The 14,923-nt window shown below is 39.6% G+C and overlaps 2 protein-coding genes across 2 annotated transcripts in view; one reads left to right on the top strand and one right to left on the bottom strand.

The window, feature by feature from the left end:
• dpy19l1l (dpy-19-like 1, like (H. sapiens)) overlaps positions 1 to 5,482 on the top strand; it is a 33,743-nt gene extending 28,261 nt beyond the window's left edge. The window contains 2 exon segments of the mRNA XM_051957050.1: positions 1,746 to 1,871; positions 1,974 to 5,482. Of these exon segments, the coding sequence (XP_051813010.1) occupies positions 1,746 to 1,871; positions 1,974 to 2,145 (298 nt within the window). The 3' untranslated portion in view covers positions 2,146 to 5,482.
• Positions 5,483 to 6,777: 1,295 nt separating this feature from the next.
• On the bottom strand, positions 6,778 to 14,923 carry LOC127530234 (fucolectin-3-like). The gene is given in 5 exon segments (XM_051956408.1): positions 6,778 to 6,928; positions 7,718 to 7,997; positions 8,312 to 8,466; positions 13,786 to 14,071; positions 14,812 to 14,923. Coding segments are annotated over 5 exon segments (936 nt in total). The 5' UTR covers positions 14,876 to 14,923.

Here is a 14,923-nt window from a genome sequence, read left to right as displayed (position 1 = left end):
CACACTTTTTTGCCTTTTAAGTGTACACATTCACTACACAAAATCAGAAAAGTACTTTTAATGTCCGTTGAAAACATACCTTTATTTATTTTTATAGAACAGATATATGTCAGTTTTCTTTTTGCCAGTGCTGATATTTCATTTTGCAGGCTCTATCAGCTGATAAATATGATGGTCCCAATATCATCCTGCACCCAAAAAGCAAAAAAGAAATCAGTCATGATCAGGATTTGATATTTTAAAATGTTCTGTGATAGACAGAGTAACTCTTACTAAGAAGATGGAATTTGTCACTGAAATGCTGCTGACTGCATTTTTTTTTTTTGTACCTCAGTTTCTGTTCAGAGTCAGCTTTGTAAATTCAGTTCTTTTCTTCAACGATCTTGCTGTCAATAAAACAGCTCATTGCTTCAGAAACCAGGAGGAGGTCGGGCCGTTTGGAGGTAGCGCCACATTCATCAATTTGTGTTGACTGCTTTCCTCTGTCACTCAGTGCACACATCGCCCACTTTTTGTGAGAAAGGTGTTTTGACGTGCTGCTGATGTGTTTCACAGTATAAAGCTAAGCAGTGTAAAGATTTCATGTAGCAACATTTATCAATGTGCAAATGTTGTGGATGGTTTTAGGCAGGTATCTGATTCTGGAAAGCGGGTTCCAGATACAGGAGGCACAGAAGAGAGGAATTTATGTTGAATCTGTGATAAGAGGTACAACAGTATGAACATTTTGTATCACAGTTGTTGGTATTATCAGGGTATTTTTGATTTTCTACATATCATTTTACCAAAGATTGCATTACAAAAAAGAAATAAAATTAGCGCCACTATGCACTTTTCGTTTGCATAAACATTAACATAAGAAGATGGTGGCAGTAATTGCAGTCAGCTCTTACATTTACATAAATACAGTGGAGTCTTTTGGAGGAGTATAAAGTGTTTCTCCTGTTGGAAAACTACCAAACAACCAATTCAGCAACTGCTGTATTTTAGAAATGTGTTTGCTTGGTGGTGTTATTACGTTCCATGGACTTGTACAGTGTACTCATCCGAAACGTACAGCAACAAAACAACTTGTAATGTTTTTACAAGAGTAGGAAGCACTGAAAGCTTCAGTTTACATTACTGACCACTTATTAGGAACTTACGCAGACACACCATGGCATTTTCACACATTCAGAAGTCCCCACATCATACAGTGACACATTTGTTATAAAGTACTGGGTGGTGGTGTTACTTCCTTTTGCAGTGACTTTCTTGACCACCCTCGATCCCATTTCCCACAGCACTTATTAAAATGTAAATGTCTCACACAGCACACTTTGACCTCTGAGCAGGCTGGAAAATCTCTGAGGTTGGTGCTCAACGGTAATGATGTTGAATTTTTAAAAAAGTAATACAAAAACACATTTTTATTGCTAATTATTATTTGGAAACCGTCTTGAGTTTTAGCCTCATCTGTGATTGTGCATTAACGTTCCAAAATCTTTAGTTCCTATGTAGTTTTTCTGATATACATCGACTAACCTTTTACAGCCTAAAGGATGCAATTGTATGCAGAAGTGTCTGCATTTTAAACAAAAAACACCTGCAGCATTTCTTCAGATGCCTTTTACAAAGTATGGGCTTTTATTGACTGTGTTACTTCTTGTCATTTGTTATTTACTTTTTTAAAAAATGACTGCATAAAATGTGACTGAAGTTGTCCTTCTCTTTGTGCTTTGTGACGTTATTATTTTTCCTCACAGGGACAGAACCAAGCTGGTCTACTCCATGTACAGCCGAATGTCTGGAGAAACTGTAAAGAAGAACCTGATGAAGCTGGGCGTGGATTTCTTCGTCCTTGAGGATTCTTGGTGCACAAGGCGAACCAGGTACCTCAACACCATCAGTGCTCTCTCACAGTAGGTCGTAAAGCGGAATGAAAAAAATAGCTCCTATTTCATTCTTTTTCCTCATTGTTCTCTATTTTGTAGGCCTGGATGCAGCATGCCAGAGATTTGGGACATTGAGGATCCCCAAGATGTTGGTAAAATTCCCCTCTGCACTCACATGTCCAGGAACTCACGACCCCACTTCACTACAGTCTTTTCCAATGACATTTACAAAGTCCTAAAAGTCCCCAAAGTCACCAAAGACCTCAGATAACATCGCTGGATGGACTTGGCTCAGCACCAAACTTGTTTCCACCATTTCTTTTCCTTTATATTTTTGGTCACTCACTGTTGTTGCTGCTTTTTACTTCCTAAAACTCAAACCCTTGTAGTTCCACTTTTTAAATTATTGTTGTTCTGATTCGCTGAGCGACGGACTAAAAACAAGTTCGACATGCCAAAACAGTATGCCATGAGTTTAACCACTCTTGGTGGCCTCACAGTTCTCAGTATTTGTAACTTAAAGTCTCTTGCCAACATTTTTATTGCTGCATCTTTGTCAACCAGCAGCGTTCTCATTTTGCTCTTGGTGGTGCCCTAGTAAAAGTCCAAAGGTGTTGTAGCTCTTGTTTTAGCTTGTTACAGCGGTTGTGTTAATGAGTTTCCTTATTTTAAGGGAAGCTGTTTTTACATCTGTTTTTTTTGTTTTTTTTTACTGCTTACAATGATTTTCTTTGACTTTCACTTCAGAAGTAAACTTTATTTGGAAGGACCAATCAGTGATGTCCACATACTGTGAAGCAATACCTTTGCAAACTCTATTGTTATGCACAGTGTTGATCTCTGAAGAGATTTCTTTCAGTAGTACACTATTTGTATAATTTATTTGTGTGAGCATTTTTATGCAACTTCAAGCTGTTGCGCTGTTTTCTTTGAAGATCATGGTGTTTTAGGAGTCTTGGCAATCGCAGGGGAAAACTGTTCATGTTTGGAAGCTTTTCAAAATCTTTTTAAAACATGTCGTTCAGCATCTGTGTCTAGTCTGAATTCACTCGAAGACTTTAGCAGAAATTTAACGTAGTAGAAGAGCTTTTGTTCTTAGTTGAGTTTAGTTATAATTAGTTTAAAATATAGTTTTTAATGGCCAAACTTTGTAAACAAAAACAGTAGATTACTCAAAACTGCCCTGTTACAACTTTTTTGTAAATACCCAAACTGTTGTTTTGTAAAATGCTCATGTACAGCCTTTGAAAGGTTCCTCGTGCTTTTTGGATCATTGTTTATTGCCAAAGGAAGTCTTGTTATTAATATTCAGGGTACTGTAGCACATGAAAGATGTAGTTTTAGTGATTAAGAACCATCAACTTGTGAGTTCTGTGACAGCCAATCTGAACTACTCGTAGCAGTGAAGTTTATGTAAGTGGTAGCAGTTGTGGGTTCCTTCGTCGGTCCACAATAAACATTTTATGAAATGCACTCATTCAGTTCGCTCTGAGAGTCAGATGAGAAGGTTGATTCCACTCTCATTTCTGTACAGTGCAGTAAGTATGTAGCTACAGTCTGGATATGATTAGCTTACCTTAGCACAGAAAAAGACAAAAGAGGGATGCCTCACTAATTCAAGGTAAATTTGTGGTTTTTGCGTGCACGTGGCATTCAAGTGTCAGAAGAGTCACCTGGGATGCATGTCGTTCTGTTTAAACAGTGTTCCACAAGCTTGGTCCTGTTTTGGTTAAACTCCTGCACACACTATTTTCACTTTTGACGTTTTCATGTCGTCCAGTCAAACCTATCAAACAAAGCTGCTCTTCTTCTTGCTGTCAGAAGTCTGACCGATATGTGTATAGGAGCTGATCTGCTGTTGATGTGAGTCCACCGCTGTCCCTGAACTGTTAACTCCAGACAAGTCACTTCATGTGTTTACTTTAGTATTTTTATTGTTGGGCTAATTGCAGCTGTGCTTTGAGTCTTTTGTTGCCTTCAAATGGAACTTGTGATTGCACATGGGAAGTACACAATGTTTTGGATTTTATTTACGTTTTTCTCAGATATTCTGAAATTGAATGAAATAACTTAAGTCACAACTCATAAGCTCTGAGCTTTCAGAAAAATTCTTATTTTGAGGTTGTGACAAGAGCACAGTTTGTGCTAAGCTATGCCAGCTGCCCAGCAATTGTGACTTCACATATGGATGATCGATCTTGTCATCTTAGAAAACAACTACGCATGGTTCCAAAAATCACAGACTATTCCTCTAAGTGCAGTTTTGTAAGTGTGTTGTTTGTACTGCACAGTTCAAATGAGATCATTGAAGAAAAATCTATTGAGGAACAGATATGTTTGTCACATCAGTCACTTGTACTGTCAGAAAGTGTCTTTTACACCCACTGTGGGTTCAAATAGCAGTGGCACCACAGCGGCATATTGTGTTGTTGCTTTGTCTCCGTATAATCAAGCTGACTGGATATTTTAAGCTTTTAAGTTAAATCATGTGCATACTTTTTTTTCACCTGCCTTGCTTTGCTTCTAAAGCTTGGAACTACTTTTTCAGAATGAGGGCTGCTTTAAAAAAAAAAAAAAGCAAAACGAATCAGCACACATTAGGTTTGTGGTACAGTACCTGTAACAGTTGTTTGTCTTTGCAAGAAATAGTTTGACATTTTGGGAAATGCACCTTATTACTCTCACTGAGAGTTAGATAAGAAAAACTGCTACATGCCTGTACTTTAAATATAAAAATTAGATTAGCCTAAAAACTGGCTCTGTCAGGCTACTTCAAAAATACACCTGCAGGCACCTCTAAAAGTGTGAAGTGGTGGTTTTTATGGGAAATTATGTGCTGGACTATTTCTGGCTGAGAACAGTCATCATGTGATCACAAGTCCATGTGCCTGCAAAACTACAATTTTAGATTGTAGAGTCAGGCTGGCTGTTTCCCTTTGTATTTCAGTATTAATGCTAAGCTAATCTTTTATCTTACTGGCTATAGCTGTTTGTATTTAACAGACAGACATGAGTGGCTTGGATCTTCTGAAAATGTCAAACTACCGACACGTGCGTGGCAACAGGAGCGACTCTTCCACCAGATGTTTGGCAGTTCAGAGTTTTCTGTTGCATGTTTCCTCTTCCAACATGTTCCTCATATTCATTTGTAACAACTTATCAAACATTTTGTGAAAGAACTTCTCTTGGGTTTAAGGTATTTTTTCCATAGTTACCCATAGAACTAATTGAATCCTCACACTTTGGGGTAAATTACTTCATTAAATGGGCTTGTAGATGAGATTAAGGAACTAATTAGATTAGTGAGGTGAAAAAGGTGCGTTCATAATTCCAAAAGATCTTCTGTGCTGAGATAAAGTGTGCAAGAGCGAGCGGTTGAACAAGTCATGCAGTCCAGCTGATTTCAGAGCTGTTCTTCTCGGTTGTGGCTCAGTTTGCAAGTGATCTTGTAGGTGCCCGTTTTTAAGGAGTGGTGCTGTTGTTAGACCTCCACAAACACTTTGACATATACAGTTTATTCCTGTTGCGGGCCTTGGTGTGTTCCAGATGTCTTTTATAATATTTGTCTATTTTGTCTGTATTTAAAAAAAATAAAGTATTTGCCATGATTACGTTTTTTTTTTTAAATATAGAAATGAAAACCATCTTTTCTTTTATTCTGTTTAATTTCAACCTGCTGTATTTCCCATTTATGAGGGCTTAATGGCTCTGTGGGTCATGCTAACCTACTCTCCACTCCCATTTTTGAGATTCAGACGAACACCATATATCAGGGCAGAAATCCAAAGCTCCTGATGCTTTCCAGAAAATATTTTTACATGATTCATTTTTGACATTACAGAGCAAATCCAGAAAATTTTCTGCTTGCATGGCCAGTTTTGTAAATGAATGCTTGTCGAGTGACCTAATCAACTTGCACAGTCACGTGTGTTGGTCACCTGGGAAACAGACTAGGTTGTAATCAGCTGGAATTATCCTTTAATTTCTGTTCAGTAATGTTTTGTTCAGTCCACAGCAGTTGTTCTTCACAGACTTTTTATATACAACCTGACTTTAACAGTCACTAACACCTCATTGTGCATAGGAGTGAAACACTCGATAAATTAGTCTTTTTTGCTTTTAGTGATGGCAAGTCTCACTCTAAAATGCAGAGCTTGCACTGATTCCTGACTGTATAAAAATGCAGATGTCACTGACACCATTAATCTCATCCAATCACGAGCCCTAATGGAGTTTTTGTGCACAAATTGATGCACAATATGGGAACATAATGTAACACTCAGATATGCATTCGCTTAGTCATGGGGCAGTTTGGAGCTGGCCTTTTCAGAGATCTGAAATTGACCATTTTTTGAGGAAATAAAACAAAACAGTTACAGCCTTGTTTGAAATAAGTAGCCCAGAGTGGATGAAAGGTATTGAAAGGAATCCAGAAACCAACCACTATGGAATGCAAGTAATTAGCTTATTGGACAAACAGTTGATTTATCAGTCAGTTACTGTTAATCATCTGTCACTAGTTTAACCCATGAAGCCTCATCTGTGAACCAAAGGTATATCTTTAGAAGCTTTTTTTCTATTAAAGTAATCCCTTCCAGCTTTAAAATGGTTTTACATTGGATTTCTTCCAGAATGTGCAATCTATGAAGCCTCCCTCTGTGTACAGCCGCCCCTCCCGGCTCAAAATTAAAATGCAACATGGATGCAGAAGTGATTTAATAGTATTTCATTGCTGGTTACATACAGAGATTTATCTTGCAGCATGTAGAGTGACGGCAAATCAACAGTTCAGTATTATTACTTAACAACAGCATCAGGAACTGAAACAAGGCCAAACATGGAATATAGTGCAGGCTGGCTGACACTGCAGTTACACAATCAACTGAGGAAGTAGGCATAAGACCTAACCCAGCCTTGAGCCGTACACCTCAACCTCACACAGAGTAAGGTGCTCTGCTCTGCCAGGTATGACGATATTAACGTAGCGGCCGTCCATTCCGTTGCAATTGAACTCCGTGACAGCACCTCCTGGAATACTTGTGATCACAGCACACCTGAAAGAAGAATCAGAAATCACTGGATTGAAGCATTTCAAAACAATATACACTAATTGTAGTTTATGGACTCATACAGGTTTAAATCCAGCTTAAAAATGTGGAGTTTCACAAAAATGCAGACATGGGAATGCATATTGTCAACAGTGTTTGAGTCCAAAAACTGCAGATCTCAGTACTGCCGGCCTCAAGGTGCACTCTGATACATATGGGGGTCATTGGTCAAAAATATGGCTTGGAGCTGGTAAGGCTTTGTAAGGGATCTGTATGTGAAGGCCTCAAGCCATTGGTGATACATTGGAGACTTTTCTTCATGCTACTGTGTTTCCTCGCTACTCTTGCTCACATCCTGACTTGTTCTAATCAGGGTGCGAGGGGTGGGATGAAGCTTTGTATTTTCGTTCTATGCTTTTCTAGAAGAAGATCCTCCATTGTGGCAAAAAGAGAACAATTACTGGGTCACGGCAGGAGAGACAACAAAAGGAGACATAAGTTTGAGTGATGAAAAGCACCGAGGATATTTACGGGAAGAGTAACTTCTATGGCCATCAGGGGGCAGCACAACACTCAATATGCAACACTTGTGTCTCATACAACTTACCAGTCCTGTTTACACTCAGCAACACAAGCATTCACTGTGAATTACTGGAACGTTTCACATTAACCTATCCAATACTAGTTGAGACAGTTTAATCTGGACCAAAATGATGTTTTGTGTGTCTGGAACACAAATGAAACCTAAAATGTGAATCAGGACACCAAAGACTAAGTTGAAAGTCTGTAAATTACCTGGGGTTGTTGTTGCCGTTGTCGACAAGAGAATTTCCAATGCGGATTTCTGCTCCATTGAGTCGTTCTGAGAAAGTGTTTCTGTTGGCTACCTTGACAGTAAACACTTTATGTGTTTTACCTAGATCCAGTCGCCACCAGGGACTCATGATCTTGTCCGTGTGAGTGCAGGAGCCCATGTCCCAGTTGCCTTCACGATTCCCATCTATGGCATTATATGCTATGCCAGATAAATATACTGTTGACTGTGTGGCTTTTCCATGGAGTGCAAGATTCTCATCTGCAAAAAGAATTTAGTTGGTGTTGACATGAGAAGGTGTTTATTAACCAAAACAAAGATTTTTATCATTGAAATGCAAGTCTCCAAGTAATTGGCAACTTTAAACAGAAATATATGTAATTTTATAGAGACCACTGTCATCATAAATTGAATACAAATATCTTCCAGCCACCTTTGATTTTTAATAACAAAGTGTGTATATCAAAGCTTTTAATATCTAAACTAGAATCTTCAAGCTTATACAAGTCTATATTTAATATTAAAATGGCTACATCCAGTCTACATTTATTTGGTGTAATAGCTCAAAATCTCACCAGTTGGGGCATGGTACCCGTAGACTTACACTTCACAGAGTGTAAGGACTTTTTGGGAACCAGGTAAAGTCAAAATCACATAACGTCCCTCAACACGGTCAGTGAAAGTCACAGTGACTGATTCTCCTCGACCAGCAACAGCAACTGTACCAACCCTAACAGAAAAGAGAGAAATTAAGTTTCCCATGGCAGCAGTTGATTAACATTGGAGAGAGAAGATAGGGGTTTTCATTTTTTTTAAAAGAATGAAATTTATCACTGATGTTTTAGCACTCTTTAGCTAACCACCTTTCCTGTAAGTCCTAGCTCACCTGGGTTACTGAACAGCCCAGACATATTGTATCTTCAATCATGTTTTCTCTGCTAGTAAATTGTAATAGGAGATATCGCTTTTTTCTGTGCTTGGATCACAAAATTTTCAGCTTCTGAACAAGTTCAAGGTGCTAAAGAATGTAAAGGGAAGAAAAAAGAAACACTTCTGACAGCATTAGTCATTATGGTGTCACAAAATTAGTGTAGGGAAGAGGCTGGAGTTGATGGATGGGTCAGTGAAACATTGCATCTTCAGACTGAAGTCAGTAACATTGATCATTTTGTAATAATGCCTTATATATATGCCTCATATATCTATATCTCGACCTATCTATATATACACTGCTCAAAAAAATTAAAGGAACACTTTGAAAACACATCATATTTCAATGCGGGGGAAAAACAAACTGGATATGTATATTGATATGGACTGGACAATGTGTTAGGAATGAAAAGTGCCACATTGTTTGAAGGGAATGAAAATTATCAACCCCCCAGGAGGGCTAAATTCAAGACACCCCAAAATCAAAGTGAAAAACTGATGTGGCAGGCTAGTCCATCTTGCTGAAATTCCTTGGCAGCAACTCAAAATGGTACTCAGTAGTTTGTATGACCTCCATATGCTTGTATGCATGACTGACGATGCCGGGACAAGCTCTGAATGAGACGATGGATGGTGTTTTGGGGTATCTCCTCCCAGAACTGGACCAGGGCATCACTGAGCTCTTGGACAGTCTGAGGAGCAACCTGATGGTGTCAGATGGAACAAAACATAATGTTCCAAAGGTGTTCTATTGGATTCGGGTCAGGTGAGCGTGGGGGCCAGCTAATGGTATCAGTTCCTTCATCCTCCAGGAACTGCATGAGTTCTCTTACCACATAAGACTGGGCATTGTCGTGCACCAGAAGGAATCCAGGACCACTGCACCAATGTCGGGTCTGACAATGGGTCAAAGGATTTCATCCTGATACCTAATGGCAGTCAGAATGCCATTGTCCAGCCTGTAGAGGTCTGTGCGTCCCTACATGGTACATGGATATGCCTCCCCACACCATCACTGACCCACCACCAAACCGGTCATGCTGAACAATGTTACAGGCAGCATAACGTTCTCCACGGCTTCTCCAGACCCTTTCATGTCTGTCACATGTGCTCAGGGTGAACCTGCTCTCATCTGTGAAAAGCACAGGGCACCAGTGGTGGACTTGCAAATTCCTGTGTTCTATGGCAAATGCCAGCCGAGCTCCACGGTGCCAGTCAGCGAGCACAGCGGGCACTAGAGGACGCTGGGCCCTCAGACCACTCTCATTACATCTCTTTCTGATTGTTTGGTCAGAGACATTCACACCAGTGGTCTGCTGGAGGTCATTTTGTAGAGCTATTGCAGTGCTCATCCTGTTCCTCCTTGCACAAAGGAGCAGATACCTGTCCTGCTGATCAGTTGAGGACCTTCGACAGCCCTGTCAAGCTCTTCCAGACAAACTGCCTGTCTCCTGGAATCTCCTCCATGCGCTTGAGAATGTGCTGGGAGACACAGCAAACCTTCTGGCAATGGCACGCATTGATGTTCCATCCTGGAGGAGTTGGACTGTCTGTGGAACCTCTGTAGGGTCCAGGTATCGCCTCATGCTACCAGAAGTGACACTTACCCTAGCCAAATGCAAAACTAGTGAAAAACAGTCAGACAATATTAGGAAGGAAAAAAATGTCAGTGGCCTTCACCTGTAAACTCATTCCTGTTTTGGGGGTTGTCTCATTGTTACCCCTCTAGTGCATCTGTTGTTAATTTTATGAACACCAAATCAGCTGAAACTGACTAAAAAGCCCCTCAGTTACTTACTTGACCAGATCAGTATCCCAAATGTTTCACTGATTTGATGCAATACTTAGATTAAAAAGTGTTCCTTTAATTTTTTTGAGCAGTGTATATATGTTACAGGCAAAATTAGAATCCAGGCAGATTTTAAATCCGCCTAGGCAGAATTAGAATTTTGATTTCGCCGAGGCGACATTGAAATTTGAAGAGTTTTGAATATGATATGCTCTGTTAATGTAAGTATTTGTTTTCCCTAACATTACGTATGTACCTTGAAATTTGGTTTCAGATACAAGGTAAATAATGTCAAGAAGTAATGTCAACTTTTGTCCTGAACACTTGGCAAAATAAGCAGGGAAAAAATTATGTTGTCAAAGTAGTTTCTGGGTTGTTTTTTTCATATACTGTATACCAAAATCCTGTTAGAGGGTTCGGGTTAGGGTTAGGGTCAGGGTTAAGTGTAGGGTTATTCTTTCTAGTATATAGGCTATTGATATATCAAAACTGAAATCTTTACAACAACCATGGTAGGATTTTGATTTCGCCTAGGCGGATTCTAAATCTGCCTGGATTCTAATTTGGCCTGTGACATATATATATGCATATATATATATATATATATATATATATATATATTCAGAAAATATTCACATTTAAGAAGCTGAAATTAAAGAATTTAAATGATTTTTTAATCAAAATTTTCTCAAAAGGATTGATCTATTATCAAAACACAACTTAGGTATGGATTTTTTCTTTTTAAGTGTCATGATTGCTTAAACTAAGCTCAGTTTTAGACGTTTTTCCATATGGAAAAACGTCTAAATACAATGAACACAACAAAAAATGCAGCTGATTACATAATATTTAGTCTTATTTTACATGCTTAAGCTTAATTGTATTCCCAAGTTTGCAAAGGCCTAGAGTGGTTTCCTGTTTACATTCAAGCCGTAGCACAACTCAGAAGTTGTCAGGTCTCACATAATGCCTAGAAAGAGAGAATTATGTGAAGTCACAAAGGCAACCGTCTTGGCACTGCTGGAAATTAGCATAAGTGAGAGACAGGTTGCAAAAAAACTGAAGGTCTCCAAGACATGGTACGACGAAATTGCTAGCTGGTCGCAGCAGGAAACATCTTTCTACCCCATGAGATGATGGTGCAGTCACCCGTTCCTGTGTCAGGAATCTTCGTCAGACCTCCAGGGATCTTAAAAATGAGTGACCACTGTCGAGAAATGTGTTTTGTTCGACAAGGACAGTTGGAAACCAACTTTCTGAAGCTGATCTGAAGTCACACAGGGCATGAAGAAGCTCTTCATCAACGAAAAGCAGAGGAAAGCGCGGTTACTCTTTGCTAGGGATCATGAGGATTGGACTGTTGATGATTGGGCTAAGGTTCTCTTCAGTGATGAATCCAATTTTCAGTTGATGTCCACTCCAGCCAACTTACTGGTTAGGAGGAAGCCTGAAGAAGCCTACAGACCAGACTATCTTGCCCCTCCAGTAAAACATGAGGGTGGATCAGTGACTCTCTGGGGTTGTTTCAGTACGGGTGGAACAGGGAAAATGCAACTGTGTGAAGGGTGAATGAACCAGGTCATGTACAGGGCTACTCTTGAAAACAGTTTTCTTCCATCAGCTGGAAACCTCTTTCCTGCCAACAATGACTGGATTTTCCAACAAGAAAATGCCCCTTGCTGCACAGTAAGGTCAGTTGAAGCCTGGATGGAGAACCAGAACATGAGACATATGCCTTGGCCTGCTCAATCACCAGATGTAAATCCAAATGAAAACCTGTGGAAAATCAAATGCAAAATGAAGAACCGCAAGCCCAAAAACAAAACAAATTTGTTTGAATTTGTGAACAGAAATGGGCTGCTGTGACAGAAGCTGGTGGAGAGTTTACCAAGATGCATGGCTGCAGCCATCAAAATCAATGGTTGTACAATCAAGTACTAACTCCTGTGTGTATCATGTGACTTAGACAGAAAAGAAAACGTGGAATGCCTAAAAGCACTGTTTTTGGCAGTACAAAGCCATAGCTACTGATGTAAGAACTTAAGTGATTTTGGTTATTATCAAGAAAACCATGGAAAATGGCAAAATATCAGCTCCTAAATTAAAAGCTTATGAGCTATGTTGTTGTTATATTTCTCCCAACAACTTTACCTTTAGTTGTACCAGGCATTAAAATGACCAAGAAACTTAAGAAAACAACGGTGGTCTAATGATTTTTCCATGGCTGCATATATGCAACATAGTGAAAAAGGTTCAGATTAAATCCAGCTAAATGGGACAACAACGTCACCTGCCCTCCATAAAGGTTTACCTCCATGAATACTAATAGCAAAGGATTATGGGTAATCCTCAAAGCAATGGAGGATTTATAATGAGGTGACGTGTCTGTGAATGTCTGAGGGCAACGCAATGTTAACTAACTTGACAACTATATAGAAGTTTAGCTAGCTTCACTTGGTTAGATATTGTGTGTCCCAGAATAATTTCGCCACTTTTTTTTTTTTTTTAAGTGGACCATGGACCATGTTGTATCATCAGTATAAATCTCCACTGTGTAGCTAGCAATCGTTAACACGATGCTGTCTTTCCATATACAGCATGTGCTGTTGCCCACATGAGATGACGATTGTACTCAACTTTATTGTCCTTTGTTATGAATGCAGTTGTGTTACATTATGTCTGTCACGGCCTCTGTATCTCATGCCACATAGTGGCAGCTTCTCTTTCTCTCTTTCTCTACAGGTGGGCGTGAGCTTGGTGTGTGGTGTTGTGGACAGGTGCTGTCTACTGGTAATCATGGGTAGGTGGGAGCAATCAGCAACAACTCCCTCTCCTTCACCATATAAGCGGGGCACTGCCACCACTCTTCGCTGGGCCATTGAACAACTCAGTGTTTCGCCCCTAGTTCAAAATCCAGCTACAAACAATTTCTAGTTCTAATTCCGTTTTTCTGTCCTTCAGTTCCGGATCCCGCCTGCCTGCTGCTCTGCTCTACTCCTTGCCATCACCAGCCTCTGGAACAATCCTGGAACACCATTCCTTCAATCCTCACTTCAGCACCTGTCTGTCTCTGCCACAGCTCCGGCCACACACCACCTCTGCTACCTAGGACCCACTCCCTCCTTGCTCTGTCCACCTGCAGTCAGTCCACTGCTCTTGATGATAGCAAATAACCAGACAGTCAATACTCAAAAAACTCATACCGTTACCATGATAATGGCATGGATTAATGCACAAGTAACACATAGAGTACTGATGGAACTAAGCCTCATAAAGCAGTCAGTCCTGTAGTAACTTCAAGATATTTGCTTATCTCTTATATTGACTTACTTTGGGTTATCCAAGCCGTTGTTGGTCAAAGAGTTGCCTATGTGGATGGTCAGCCCGTTGAGCCTTTCTGAACAGCAGTCTCCTCTGTTGGTGACGGTGATGGAGGTGATGATGTAGGGCTCCAGCAAGTCCACTCTCCACCAGGGGTTGGTCTCTTCTGCAGTATGTGTGCACGATCCGTGTGAGAATTCAGAATCACGGTTTCCATCAATTGCGTTTGAGGCACTTGACATATCGTGCTCAAAACGATTTGACTGAGTAGCTTTTCCATGCAAGGCCACATTTTCTGTGAATGATACAGTTGGAAAACATTTAGAAGACATGTTCAGTGTCAGGGCTACTCATTACTGTAATCACATTACATTTTTCTGTAACACAGTTATCTAACGCCATACAACTCCTGCAAGTTTTTCTTTGACTCTCTTAGAAATGCAGTTCAGCCTTGTCTTGACATTTATGCTCATTAGGCTGGTTTTCCACAACTTTGCTGTTGTTTTTTTGGTCAAACTTTACTAAAGAGCATTAAATTCAAATTTGTGCTGATGTGTGGGCATATATAAGACTTAACGTTAGGTTTTAAGTGAGTATTCGATGGAAATGCATCTCAGGCAATGATGCAGAGCAACACTAAAATAATGTGATGAGTGTAATCTATTACTTTCTACAGGGAGTAAATGTGTAAAGCATGACTTTTTGAAAAATTGGCAAGAAATTTGTCATACAACACTAAAGACAATGACAGAAAACATATGCAAATAAACAATAAAAAAATAGGAAAAACAATATAGACATTTTTCAGTGTTTTTACCACTAGTTCAAGGATTTGAAAGCAGAAGCTGAAATCCAGACAGTTAAAATAAAAAGTCAACATTTACTCCTCCTTGATCTCACAACAGACCTGCTTCTACCTCCTTCCATTTATAAAATGTATATTTTACTGTTTAGACATCATAAGTGGCACTGCAAAGTGTTTTTCAGATGTTCACTCCTTCATCTGGTGATATTTTACACTGAAAATACTCTTACTGTGAGTGGAAGCTGAGCTCATCGTCAGCAGGAGCAGCAGAAGGAAAACATTCAGTTTCATCATTCTGGTTGAGACAGATGACAGACAACAATTAGCGATTCACATTTCTGA

This window comes from Acanthochromis polyacanthus, chromosome 12 (genome assembly GCF_021347895.1).
Source record: "Acanthochromis polyacanthus isolate Apoly-LR-REF ecotype Palm Island chromosome 12, KAUST_Apoly_ChrSc, whole genome shotgun sequence".
NCBI classification, from domain to species: domain Eukaryota; kingdom Metazoa; phylum Chordata; class Actinopteri; family Pomacentridae; genus Acanthochromis; species Acanthochromis polyacanthus.
This window is presented reverse-complemented; position numbering and strand designations above follow the sequence as displayed.